The sequence below is a fragment of the Clytia hemisphaerica genome, unplaced genomic scaffold (assembly GCF_902728285.1).
Source record: "Clytia hemisphaerica strain Z4C2 unplaced genomic scaffold, Clytia hemisphaerica genome assembly, whole genome shotgun sequence".
In the NCBI taxonomy this organism is placed as follows: domain Eukaryota; kingdom Metazoa; phylum Cnidaria; class Hydrozoa; order Leptothecata; family Clytiidae; genus Clytia; species Clytia hemisphaerica.
In genome coordinates, this window is record NW_027103761.1 from 413,498 (window position 1) to 426,829 (window position 13,332).

Genomic DNA, 13,332 nt, shown 5'->3' on the forward strand with positions numbered 1-13,332 from the left:
TCCAAGGGACCCCTTAGTTCACTATTCCCGCGGGAAGAATTTCCAAAAAACCTCCTCTATAGCCTCCACTCTCCATATTCAATTTTTTTCTGGAAAAAGCCCAATGGCCTATCTACAGGTTATGAAGTTTTCTTTCCTTGAATCCTTTTATTGATACTTAACAGTAAATAATTTATAAATTCAATAACAAATTCGATATATTTTATATGTATTTTTAGCTAATGCCTTTAATTCACTTCAAAATCTCAAACCAGGCCATGAGAACGGTTCAAAACACAACAAAATACATCAAAAACTTGATGAAGAGATTAACTAAACACCTACTTTATCGAATCTTGAATTTCTTTTATTTCTATGGACTTATGACTTAAAATATTTAGGCTGGAGTTAAGAATAAAACAACTGAAAAAATCAAAAGACATCCGCTTGAATTATATATATTAAAATGAAAAAAATCTTTTATTTCATAAGCGAGGCAAAGTTTGAACATCTATCAAAAATGGATAAAATATCTGATGCATTGAAATGAAACATATTCATCCTCCCATTTTTAGAGGAAAGATCTGAAAATGTATCTATACTGATCTATATCGATTAAAACACGTTTAACACTAAAGATTTGAAGTGAGAGGACAAGCCCTTTAGATAGCATAGAAAATCTTATCCATGAAATGGAGGTGAGCATTAAGTGAAGCAAGTCAAAACATTTCAAGCAATTTACGTGCAGTATGAGGCGATCGACTTTAAATAACATAGAAAATCTTATCCATGAAATGGAGGTGTAGGTGGAACAAGTCAAAGCATTTCAAGTAATTTGCGTGCAGTGTGTGGCAATCGACTTTAAATAACATAGAAAATCTTATCCATGAAATGGAGGAGTAGGTGGAGCAATTCAAAGCATTTCAAGTAATTTGCGTGCAGTGTGAGGCGATCGAACAGCACACTTGTTGACCATCATCAATTTCAAACGGGTTGCTTCCTCTTTCTCTTCCTTCGCTGCTTCTCTCAACTGAAGAACATCAAGAAAAATGTGCAAAAATAAAAAGGTATGTATTACACGCTTTTTTTATAAAAATACACTTTATAAGAATCTCCATGATGAAAATGGCCAAAAAAATAAAAATAATGCTAAGAATATCACCTTCGTGGAATTTTGCTACTCAAGCTAAGAATGCCATTTCAGAGCATTTTCAATTATAAATTGTCAATTACCCCCAAGTAAGGCTCACTCCTTTCACAAAATGTACTAAATATTAAATCTAGTCTGATCCTATAACCTAAGAATGCTGTAAAGATGATTTTCCCAAAAAAGTCCAAATATCCATGATGAAATTGATTTACACCATTCTTATAAAAAAAGCGTGTAATTACACCACTGTGTCACAGACCCGTTGGGACCCCGGCTCCACTGGAAAATTTTGCAAAAATTTCATCCCCGATGGGAAAAATACCCTAGAATTTGAGCCCAACTGGGAAATTGACTTTGATTTCATCCTCGCACTCGAAATTACATGTTTAAAAATTGCACTCCAAAAGCATCCCCACTGGATTTTCAACCTTGGAACAATAGAATTTCTATCCCCATTGGGATTTAAAAAAAGTTCCACCAAGGCTGTGAGACAGGGGTGTTTGATTGGTTTGAATCGAATTGAATTTCTATAGAAACTATAGATAAAGTCTTTTCGCTAGAGGATGAACAGCACCATTCCCGTTTCATATCAGACACATAACAATAACACAAGTGTCTACCTATTATTATATTATGCTGATATAAGCAAAAAATTATTTTCTTTTCCTCTTTCTGACCAATCCTGCTCCACACCCATGTCAATTCTATATAAGAAAGCTTGTGAATTAAAATTGATGAGTAAGCAAACGGTATCACTCTTATTTAAAAACAAACCTTTAATTTAAAGAACAATGTAATCTTAGGCACATGCTAGGCTTGGAGTAAAAATGTTGCTTATGGAGAAAAAAAAAGATGAAAAACCAAACTACAACGAACTCTACCAAAAATTCTGAAATCTGTAAAAGTCTTCTTTACAGAAAATCACATAAAAGTGAAGTACAAAGTTGTCATATTTGAAGTTCAAAGAAAGATATACACTATATCACTCCTCAATAATACTGACAAAACCTTAAAAAACCAAAAAATTGAAAAAGAACAAATTAAGATCGGAAAGAGAAAATCAAGCACCAAAATAGGACAAATTTTAGCAAAACGATTTTTCCAAATTCAAAAATAAAACTTCAGTAGTATATGAACACTATATGCAAATGAAAATAGTCTTTTCACGAGTCATTAATTTCTTCATGAAAAACAGATATTTATTTTATCTTCTTCTCGAAAATTGACCCACTCAATGATTTATCATTGCATAAAATTTCAACGTTTCTAATATGTCATAACATTTCAACCACACACAAAAGAAATTTTGAATTCATAAAAATTTCAAAAGCCTTTGAAACAATCAATCGATTACTTATCCAAATAAATGAAGTTAGTCAGGTTCAAAAAAACAATCCGAGCAAAAAGTATCGCCAAAGAAACAGGCATGGCAGAATCTCGAAAAATGTTTTGTAGTCTAGGTGTCGAAAACAAACTCATGACGTCATCGTGTGATGAAAAACTATTTCTCAGAACACACCTAGGTAATAAAGTTAAGGCAACGACTTAAAGGGATCCTCCAGTTATTTTTGTTTTTAAATAAGAGTGATATCCTTTGCTTACTCATCAATTTTAATTCACAAGCTTTATCGCATTGAATTGACACGGATTTGGAGCAAGTTTGGTCAGAGAGCAGAAAGAAAAATTTTTTTTGTGCTTATCTCAGCACAATATAACAATAAGCAGACACTGTCCTGATATGAAATATGTGTCTGATATGAAACGGGAATACTTATGTAAAAATAAAACCTTTGAGCAACATAACAAAAGTCGAATTTCAAAACAAAGAACGAACTTTTATTTTAGGGGTTAACTTTGAAAGAACTGAGAAAATGTTTGGGAAAGAATGTACTCTCACTAATTCGAAACTGTCTGTTATTAGAAATAGAAAGTCTTATGAATATCATTGTTTTCATATAAAATGCGTATGTAGTGGAACCTCTATAACTCGAACCCTCATGGGAACACAAATTTGTTCGAGCTAAGAAAATTTCGACTTAATAGATAGATATGCCCTCCGATGCATCGGAATGGGTCCTACCCACGATGGAGTAGGAATCACAGCGCAAGCAGACATTGCAACCCTGCAGATGCGAGCTGCCGAGCCATGGTGTATACCACGACACTCGAACTACACGGGAGAACGGATGTCCTCGCAGGTGTAGAACCTCTTAAGTGTCTCAGCACACCACTATGTCTGAAATATCTACCCATATTCTTGTATCAGAGTTATAGTACCCAATTCCCCTCACATGGCACGGGTTGACCCGGGCGAAGGAGCATTTACTTGCCAAGTGAATCGTAGTAGTGGGTATCGAACTCGGGCCTCCTGAACAGAAGTCAAGCACGATAACCACTATACCAGTACGCCTTCGACTTATAAAGATTGATTTATAAGGCATTAATAAGTGAAGGAACGAGAAAACTTGTTTGTTCGAGTTAAAGAGACATTCGAGTTATAGAGGTTCGAGTTACAAAGACTACTGTAATTTTGTAATTTAAATGTTTAAAGGGATAATCAGATGGTTTGAGATATTTGATATGTGGGCTCCTTCTATTTTCAAGAACAAAACCTCAAAATATTTTTGCCTAACTATCTTCATAAGTCGAGATAAATTAGTTACAAGTTTGTTAACTTTTAGTAAGAATTACAACGAAAGAACCATGTAAGAACCCATTTTCAGTCATTTCAAATTGTGAAATTACTCGAATCTGGAAAATAGTTAGGCAAAAATATTTTGAGGTTTTGTTCTTGGAAATAGAAGTAACCCACCTGCCAAATATCTCAAACCATCTGATTATCCCTTTGAAATTAACAAATAGCAAAGACATTCGCAACCCTTTTCGTTCAAAGGAACCAAGAAAACACAAAAAGTAACTTACGTGTTCTTCATATTCCTGCGTGACGTCTGCACAGATGTAGTCGCGGTATACGTTTCTTTTCGGCACCAAGTTCAACACGATGAAATCACAACAAAGCGTCGCCTGCCGACAGAAAGCATGAAAATAATTTTAAGTTCTTACAACCTCGGTAGTGTACACGTTTTTTTATAAGAACATCCAAAATTTTAAAATTTTTGAAGCCTTAGGGTGTTCTTAACTTTTTGAGTTTTAAGCCTAAAAATGTTTATATCATGTTCTTAATTTCACCATTTTGTAAGCATTTTTGCTCATTTTCTTAAGAAATTACCCATTTTAAAGTCTGCAAGGCCTTTAGAATGTTCTTAACTTCTTCTTAAGATTTTAGCCATCGAAGCCTATGTTTTTATATAGTTTGTTCTTATAAAAAACGTGTAAATCTTTCTGACACAACCGTTTTTTTTTCTGTTCCATCGGAAAAGATTGAAATAAAAAATTCATCAATTTTTGTGATTTTTGGATTAAAGTTTGTCTCAATATAATTTGCAGCGGAGACAAAAAAGGCTATAACTTTTGAACGAATTTGAATTAGATAGCGGTTTTGTGCTTGTTGAAAAGATAAACAGAAGTGGATTATTATCAAACCTCCGCTGCAAATTATGTTGAGACAGACTTTACTTCTCTTAAGTGAGAAAGTGTTTTACCAGACCAAGTAATCCAATACCAGCACCCAAGTTTGTTAGTAACGGGATGATGTTGAACTTCCCCGCCTGAAAAATAATGAAATTATAAAAATCTCCCGGCAAAAAGATTTCAAAAGCAAAGAGAATTTATAACATTTTCCAATTAGATAATTCTAAAATTGATTTTTTCGACCTAGATTGGCTGAAACAGAATTCAAATGAAGATTTTCTTTACCTTCCCATGGGCGAGCAATTCGAATTTGATACCGAAAGCTTTGGTGAGCGTTCGATAACGTTTCCCTTTCTCCACGTAATAATTGACGTATCTAAAAGTTCGAAAAAATGGTCATGGCCTTTTCAGGTATTTTGCAGGTCTATCGTTTGGTCTACTTTTTTTGTTTTTTTTTCGTCGATTGTCTATTTGCTCTAGTATTTATTACACTATTTATTCAACCAGTATTTATTTCCGAATTGTTTACACTTTGCATAAAGAATCTTTGCAACTTTAAAAAAAAAGTTCGAAAAAATTGCATAAGTTATATGGATGTTTAACCCTACAAGCATTTTCCTATTTTTTTAATAGGGGAAGCATCCTGGCTTAAAATCTCAAGATTAATAAGACCTTTGAACTTTTGACCAATGATAGATATGGATTATTGGAGATGATTTGCAAATTACATGTACTAATATAATATTCTAGGAGGCCATTTTTTAGGACCCGTGACAACTTCCGGAGTGGAATTCTTTTGGCTCATTCGAAAGAAGAAAATGAAAAACTTTTTTGAGAAATGGTTATCAAATAAGGCCCAGCAAATTTTAAGGTAACTCGACAAAATGAACGCTAAACATTTATTAGCAAACGTCAATTTGACGCCGTACTAATAATGTTGAATCAGGAAAAAAAATACCTGAAATTGAAGCCTTTTGATATGGATGATCGACTATTGTCCAACCTACAAAAGAAAGCCATTTGACTTCGAATGTCATGCAGAAGGTATGGAGCACAAAATACCAGGTTATTTCGAATAAACGATCCGGGCGTTTATTAAGTTCGTTGGTTTTTATGAGGGGTGTTTATTCGAAGTAATACGGTAACTAAGTCGGGAAAACATATCCGTCAAGCGGACAGGGGTGTTGTCCTGGCTACATCCGATCGGAATGTATTAAGCGAGAAGAATTTTTCAATGACAAAAAAGACCAAATCATAAAATGTAAAGAATAAACCTTTTAAATCGATACTTTGGAAGACATTCTTCAATGGAGTAATCTAAATTGCATTTCCATTCGATGATGATGCCATAAATTGCACCCTGAAAAAACACATAATTGGTTAAGGATATTTTCTGTACAAAATGTATTGACGAAGTTGTCCTGTGTAACAAAAACCTTACTACACTGTCTGCACCCCCAAAATGTAGGTGAACCCCAAAATGTAGGTTTTTAGTTTGACGTCCACTAAAACTTATTCAGTATGTGTACTGCCCGAAAACTTGTAACATACTTGTATCCCCCTATGTTTAGGGGGATCTTCAAATCCCCCAGACTACCCTGTAAAGGGGTTCGAAAAGGTCTCAAGTATTAGGGGGAGTTCGGCATTTAGGGGGAAGGGTGGTTATACAGAGGGTTTCGAACTTTTTTACCAATGAAATTCATCATTTTTATGTATTTTTTGTTTCCTTCTTTCGTTTCCAGCGATTTCTTCTTTAAAAAGAAAAATAGTTTTCAGTTTATATAGCATGCTATATTTTGATACCATTCCCGTCAAAAATTTATCTCAGGGCTCAGGACCTCGGTTATTGAGATGGGTCTGAGAAATTTATATATACCTTATCGGGGAAAACTTCGTCGGGGAAAAGTGACGAAATTTTGGACAAGTGACGAATATTTTTCCCGACGAAAATTTCCCCCGGCCTTAATGCGTTTACCAACTACCGGCAAGTGACGAATTTTTCCCCGACGAAAATTTTTCCCGACAAAAATTTTCCCCGACGAAGTTTTGGCCTTGGGGATTGGCCGTTAAGGGGGTTTGATTAAACAGGGGGTTTAAACCAAACAGGAAACTATGACAGAGTAGGAGATACCTTGAATGCGACTTGAGTATAATTGTCGCCACAACTTGAAACGATGTCTTGCAAACGAAAGATTGGACACAAGGGATCCGTTTTTGCATTATAACGACATTTTTTCATATATGTTCTGTTGTTAGTATTCGGAATATTGTAACTAAAAAATTAAATAATTATGATAGTGTAAAACTGTAGTACCAACAGTAAACGAGGGGTTCGAATAAACGGGGGGGGGGGGTAGAATTTTCGAGATTCCAATAAACCGGGGGGAGGACCTAACTGCCGGGGGGGTTGAAAATTGTACTTCTGAACACCCAAAAATTAAGGTAAATATAGACTAAAATCAGCCTATTTAGAGAAAAATAAGGGGCCTTCTCTTTGACAGCTGAAAATAGTCTTAAAAATTAATTAACGGGGGTCCTGGGGGCTGGGGGAGTTGGAAAATAGAGGGTAGATATCGGACGATAAGAAGCCACGTTGTCTAAAAGCGACACAAAGCATAAAGTAGCGACCAACCCTTACGATTCGTGGCATCTTTCTAGGGGCTCAACCGCGCGTGATTGGTTCAAAGTAGATAGGATTCCCCTAATTCGTGAGTCCCCCTCTCAAAAATGTCACAAAATCCTATCAACTTTCGGACCAATCACGGTTGCGTCCCACGATGGTACGGATCCAAGGGTTGGCCCCCTATTTAAAGAAAAATAAATGAAAAAATGACTCTTACGTTGCAACGTCGAACTTCATGAAATCAATTTGATTTTTGATCAACACGGTAGCATGCTTGGTTCCCTCCAACAATGGAATATTCGTGCTAAGAACATTTTGAAAAGTCAAAATTAATTAAGTGTTTTTACCCATTGAGTTTGAAGCCCCGAATGGTCTAGAGACGAATCTTCAACCTTTCTCAAGCAAAAGAAAGTGAAGCCTTAAGTTTGCCCAATATTTAGAAATTTTGTTTGAAAAACACACGGGTCACGTGTTCTGAATGGGAAATAAGTGGCTTCATTTCCAATTCAGGAGTTTCGGATCCAACCACTTCGGGACTTTGAAATCAATGCTTTTACCAATAGTAGCCTACGTTAGAATCATCGACATCAAATACTTACCTGACATTGCTTTTAATCATGGGAAGTCTATCATCTTCAGTCGGACACCAGCCATGAATTTCACATACGGTCAATGTTGAATTACGATATGATGGTACACAACGTCCTGTACGTTCTCCTGGAGATAAAAGATCACTGTTAAACTGTGTTTCTTGCTGTAGGAATTACAGATGTTCATTGGGCCATTCCATTTTATATCCATACAGGGGGTAGACGAACATTTCCAGGGAGTAATCCGAGTAGAATTTCAAGGCGGTCTAAAGGAGTATTTTTTTTTATTTCTCCACAGGGTAAAAAGTTATTCTAAAATTTCCAGGGGTGTAAAACACTGACTTTAGCTCGTTCAAAGTAACTCTAAGGTATTAAAATAATTTTTCCAAGGGTTCTCTTGGAAATTTTTCCGTATTCCAGGGGGTCTTCACAGACTCCTAAGAATCTCTTTTTGACTTGAAAAGGTTCATCCACCCCCCCCCCCATCTGTACGGAAATTTGTGGAATCCTAATTTTATAAAGAAATCCATATTAGAGCAGAGAAAAATGAACTCTTTTAAGGGACCTTTAATGGGATGCTCGAGATAGTCGTATTCTGTTATCTTACCGTGCCCATATTTATTGGAAGTTTCTTGTTGACAATCTTTGTCTGTTTTACAAAGTGCTTGATATGATTCCGGATCTTCAGGACATTTTCCTTGGTATTGTTTTGGTGTTATCACCATATTTGTCATGACGAACAATGAATTACCATCCTGGTAAAAAGAAATCAAAAGACCGGTAAGTTTCAAAGGTATTATTTTAAGATAAGAGTGATATCGTTTGCTTACTCATCAATTTTAATTTACAAGCTTTTTCACATTGAATTGAGACGGATGTGGAGTAAGATTGGTCAGAAAGTGGAAAAAAAAACCATTTTTTTGTTTACTCAGAAAAAGAAAATCTTTAAGAACAAACTGTAAGAGATAAATAAACCATCATAAAACAGGCAAATAAAAAACCATAAATGGTGAGTGGTCCATTATCTGTGTGAAATAATTTCAATGTCTTGTACACGTCTTTTTATAAGAACATCCTAAATTTTTGAAGCCTTCGGATGTTCTTAAAATGTTTTTATTTTCACCATTTTGTGAGAATATTTTTGTCCATTTTTGCAATAAAATAGATGTTTTAGGGTCTGAAAAGCCTTAAAAAATGTTCTTAACTTGTTCTTAATAATTTAGCCATCGAAGCCGCCTTATGTTCTTAAAAATTTTGTTTTTATTAAAAAAACATGCTATGGCTTTGTGTCACAAGCAAAAATGTTGTAAATTACCAACTTGCTTTTATCCAGAGAATGAAAAAATGTTATGGCTTGGCTTCAGATAAGCAAACGAACCTTAGGTTTGATGACGTAATCCTCAGCATCGTAGACTTGTAATCCATTGAATAGTGACGAATTGAATCCAGTGAAATCAACATGTGTAATTCCTTTCATTTTGGTAGAGATTGTACTGATAGCTGTGTCAAACTCTTGGTAACCTTTTTCATAGATAATCGCATAGCTGAAAGAGGTTGAATCTTCAATAATCATAAACTTAATCATAACCTTTTTTATAGATAATCGCATAGCTGAAAGAGGTTGAATCTTCAATAATCATAAACTTAATCGTAACCTTTTTTATAGATAATAGCGATAATAATGAAAGTTGAATTTAATCTTGCAATAATCATAAACTTAATCATAACCTTTTTTATAGATAATCGCATAGCTGAAAGAAGTTGAATAAAACTTAATCATAACCTTTTTTAATCATAATGAATTTATAGATAATCGCATAGCTGAAAGAGGTTGAATCTTCAATAATCATAAACTTAATCATAACCTTTTTTATAGATAATCGCATAGCTGAAAGAAGTTGAATCTCAATTCAATAAAACTTAATCATAACCTTTTTTTATAGATAATCGCATAGCTGAAAGAGTTGAATCTTCAATAATCATAAACTTAATCATAACCTTTTTTATAGATAATCGCATAGCTGAAAGAGGTTGAATCTTCAATAATCATAAACTTAATCATAACCTTTTTTAACCTTTTTTATAGATAATCGCATAGCTGAAAGAGGTTGAATCTTCAATAATCATAAACTTAATCATAACCTTTTTTATAGATAATCGCATCGCATAGCTGAAAGAGGTTGAATCTTCAATAATCATAAACTTAATCATAACCTTTTTTATAGATAATCATAGCTGAAAGAGGTTGAATCTTCAATAATCATAAACTTAATCATAACCTTTTTTATAGATAATCGCATAGCTGAAAGAGGTTGAATCTTCAATAATCATAAACTTAATCATAACCTTTTTTATAGATAATCGCATAGCTGAAAGAGGTTGAATCTTCAATAATCATAAACTTAATCATAACCTTTTTTATAGATAATCGCATAGCTGAAAGAGGTTGAATCTTCAATAATCATAAACTTAATCATAACCCTTTTTTATAGATAATCACATAGCTGAAAGAAGGTTGAATCTTCAATAATCATAAACTTAATCATAACCTTTTTTATAGATAATCGCATAGCTGAAAGAGGTTGAATCTTCAATAATCATAAACTTAATCATAACCTTTTTTATAGATAATTGCATAGCTGAAAGAGGCTGAATCTTCAATAATCATAAACTTAATCATAACCTTTTTTTATAGATAATCGCATAGCTGAAAGAGGTTGAATCTTCAATAATCATAAACTTAATCATAACCTTTTTTATAGACAAGCGCGCATAGCTGGAAAGAGGTTGAATCTTCAATAATCATAAACTTAATCATAACCTTTTTTATAGATAATCACATAGCTGAAAGAGGTTGAATCTTCAATAATCATAAACTTAATCATAACCTTTTTTATAGATAATCACATAGCTGAAAGAGGTTGAATCTTCAATAATCATAAACTTAATCATAACCTTCATAACCTTTTTAACCTTTTTTATAGATAATCACATAGCTGAAAGAGGTTGAATCTTCAATAATCATAAACTTAATCATAACCTTTTTTAACCTTTTTTATAGATAATCGCATAGCTTAAAGAGGTCGAATCTTCAATAATCATAAATTTAATCATAACCTTTTTTATAGATAATCACATAGCTGAAAGAGGTTGAATCTTCAATAATCATAAACTTAATCATAACCTTTTTTATAGATAATCGCATAGCTGAAAGAGGTTGAATCTTCAATAATCATAAACTTAATCATAACCTTTTTTATAGATAATCGCATAGCTGAAAGAGGTCGAATCTTCATGATATGCACCATTGTAATGTCTTCAACGGATCCAACAGCTGATTGGTTGAAAGTGACGTATTGATTGATTTAACGTCACTTAAGGTCGGTCTCCACTTGCGCGCGCTTCGATCGTACTTTTTCGAGCAAAGCTTCAACGCTATTGGTCAAAAGGTGTGGTGGTCAATTGGTCTTTGATGTAATGTCAGAAGACATTGCAATGGTGCATATCATGAATAATCATAAGTTTTAAAATCGGTAAGTTTTTAAACAAAATACAATCGAGCGTAAATTGAATTGAAGTTGACGGGAAGGTATAAAATTCAAAAGTATCAGATTAAAAGTGTAATACAATAAATGAGCAGTTAGTGAGGGCCGTAATAAGAAATTGACCTTGGGGCATGAAAAATGAAGACAAATGATATCAGCGTTGTGTCCAGTCTCTTTGAAACTGACGTCACAATGAATTTCCTTAAAGGGATAATCAGATGGTTCTTAATATTTGGCATGTTGGATTCTTCTAAAATCGTCCTAAGCAAAATCTCAAAATATTTTTGCCTAACTATTTTCCAAAGTCGAGATATCTAAGTTACAAAATTTTGGCTTTTAGGATGAAAACAATAGAATTTCAACGTAAAAACCGTGTAAGAACCCATTTCAAAAATTTCAAATTTTAACATCTCGATTTTGGAAAATTGTTACACAAAAATACTTTGAAGTTTTACTAAGGACGACAGAAGGTTTCTGCAATCTAAATATCTAACTGATTATCCTTTTAACGACTGGAAACTCTGAGCTGTGTAAGCTCGTCTTTATGCGAAAATAATCATTGCGTAAAAGCTCGTAAATTTCTATTTCTATTTCTATTTGGTTGAGTTGCAGGAGGCTTTAGAGGCCTATTCTCGCAACTATAGACGCTTACTAATGAGCGTCCCGTCAGCACCTTGAACTGACTACCCAATTCCCCTCACATGGCATGGGTTGACTCGGGCGAAGGGCCAAGTGAACTTCCATGAGTGGGAATTGAACCCTGGCCTCCTGCACAGAAGCCAAGGTCGACTACCACTATACCAAGGCACCTTAAAGACCGCGTCAATAAAAAACCAGTTAACAAAACATAATATAAAACAAAGGTGAACTTACAAGATGATGTAGCAAACAATAGCCAACTGTATGACACGGAATGACAAGCCCACCTTTTTGTCTTTGATTTCTGCCAATTTCACTGTCTGGTAGTTAAACAAGAAGTCATAACCAAAATTCTTCACTTTAGCGCATCCTGTCATCTCCTTTGTTCGACGTGTCCTAAATTTCTTCTTCAATGAAAATTACAGTAGATCTAGCAAGAAGAATTCAATCTAATTATTATTTTTAACCCAAAATACGGCCTTTGTAATTATAGGAGTGTGTCTGTCCACCTGTCGACAAGCCAAGAGTCTTTATTGACATAAATGAGGTCCCCCATTCACCTTTCAAATCACTCAATCACGCAAAAAAAATCCAAATCACGTTATCAAGAGTTAAATTTCCTTTCTATCACGATCACGTTGATCACGTTTGTCCGATCACGCAAATCACGCACTTTAAAATCTTAAATCACGAAATCGCGAACTTGAAAAACGGCAATCACGCCATCACGAAAACCGCTGGGGGCCTCATAAATAGAAAAGATTTAAAAGGCTAAATCTTACTAATATTACCTCTATCCTAATTATCGATTTCTTGAAAAAAAATACTTTTTCTAGTTTTTCTCTCGACGTTAAATGTTTCAATTTGAAAAAAAGTAAAGAATTGATCAAAATGGTTATGTTGTAGAAAACCTCATAAAGGTAAAAAAGCCTTATCTTCCCTTCCCAAAAAGATCCATTTAAATATACAAAAAGGTGATTCAAATAATCATAAAAATAATCACAAAAATATTATTGAAGATATTGGAAATATTTATAAATCAACGTAAAATCAAATCTACTGATTATTTGAAAATTTATATATCGTTTACGTTTCATAAACTTAAAAAAAAAAAAAAAATCGTGATAAATTTATTTTCGATTTACGTTTAAAATTCTTTCATTTTAAAATTAGCCGGAAAAAAGAAAGGACTCAAATATAATGAAATTCGTTCTTTATTTTGATTCCTAATGACGAAAGAACAAGCTGCGAGATTGCTGGCTTTTTGAAAGTTTG

The 13,332-nt window shown here is 33.8% G+C and overlaps 1 protein-coding gene across 2 annotated transcripts; it reads right to left on the bottom strand.

Moving 5' to 3' along the window:
* Positions 1-685: 685 nt before the first annotated feature.
* Positions 686-12,483, bottom strand: LOC136805621 (P2X purinoceptor 4-like). Of its 2 annotated transcripts, XM_067062195.1 has the most exons (12): positions 12,292-12,483; positions 9,252-9,394; positions 8,481-8,628; positions 7,883-8,000; positions 7,501-7,587; positions 6,792-6,933; positions 5,935-6,020; positions 5,619-5,663; positions 4,946-5,036; positions 4,732-4,797; positions 4,052-4,153; positions 686-1,009 (listed from the first exon to the last, which is right to left on the bottom strand). In XM_067062195.1, exons 2-12 carry the CDS (start codon positions 9,348-9,350, stop codon positions 893-895), a joined length of 1,101 nt encoding a protein of 366 aa, XP_066918296.1. In that variant the 5' UTR covers positions 9,351-9,394; positions 12,292-12,483; the 3' UTR covers positions 686-892. The 2 variants fall into 2 exon arrangements, with proteins under 2 accessions (XP_066918296.1, XP_066918295.1); XM_067062194.1 differs by lacking the exon at positions 12,292-12,483 and having other exon boundaries at positions 9,252-9,506.
* Between the last annotated feature and the right edge of the window lie 849 nt (positions 12,484-13,332).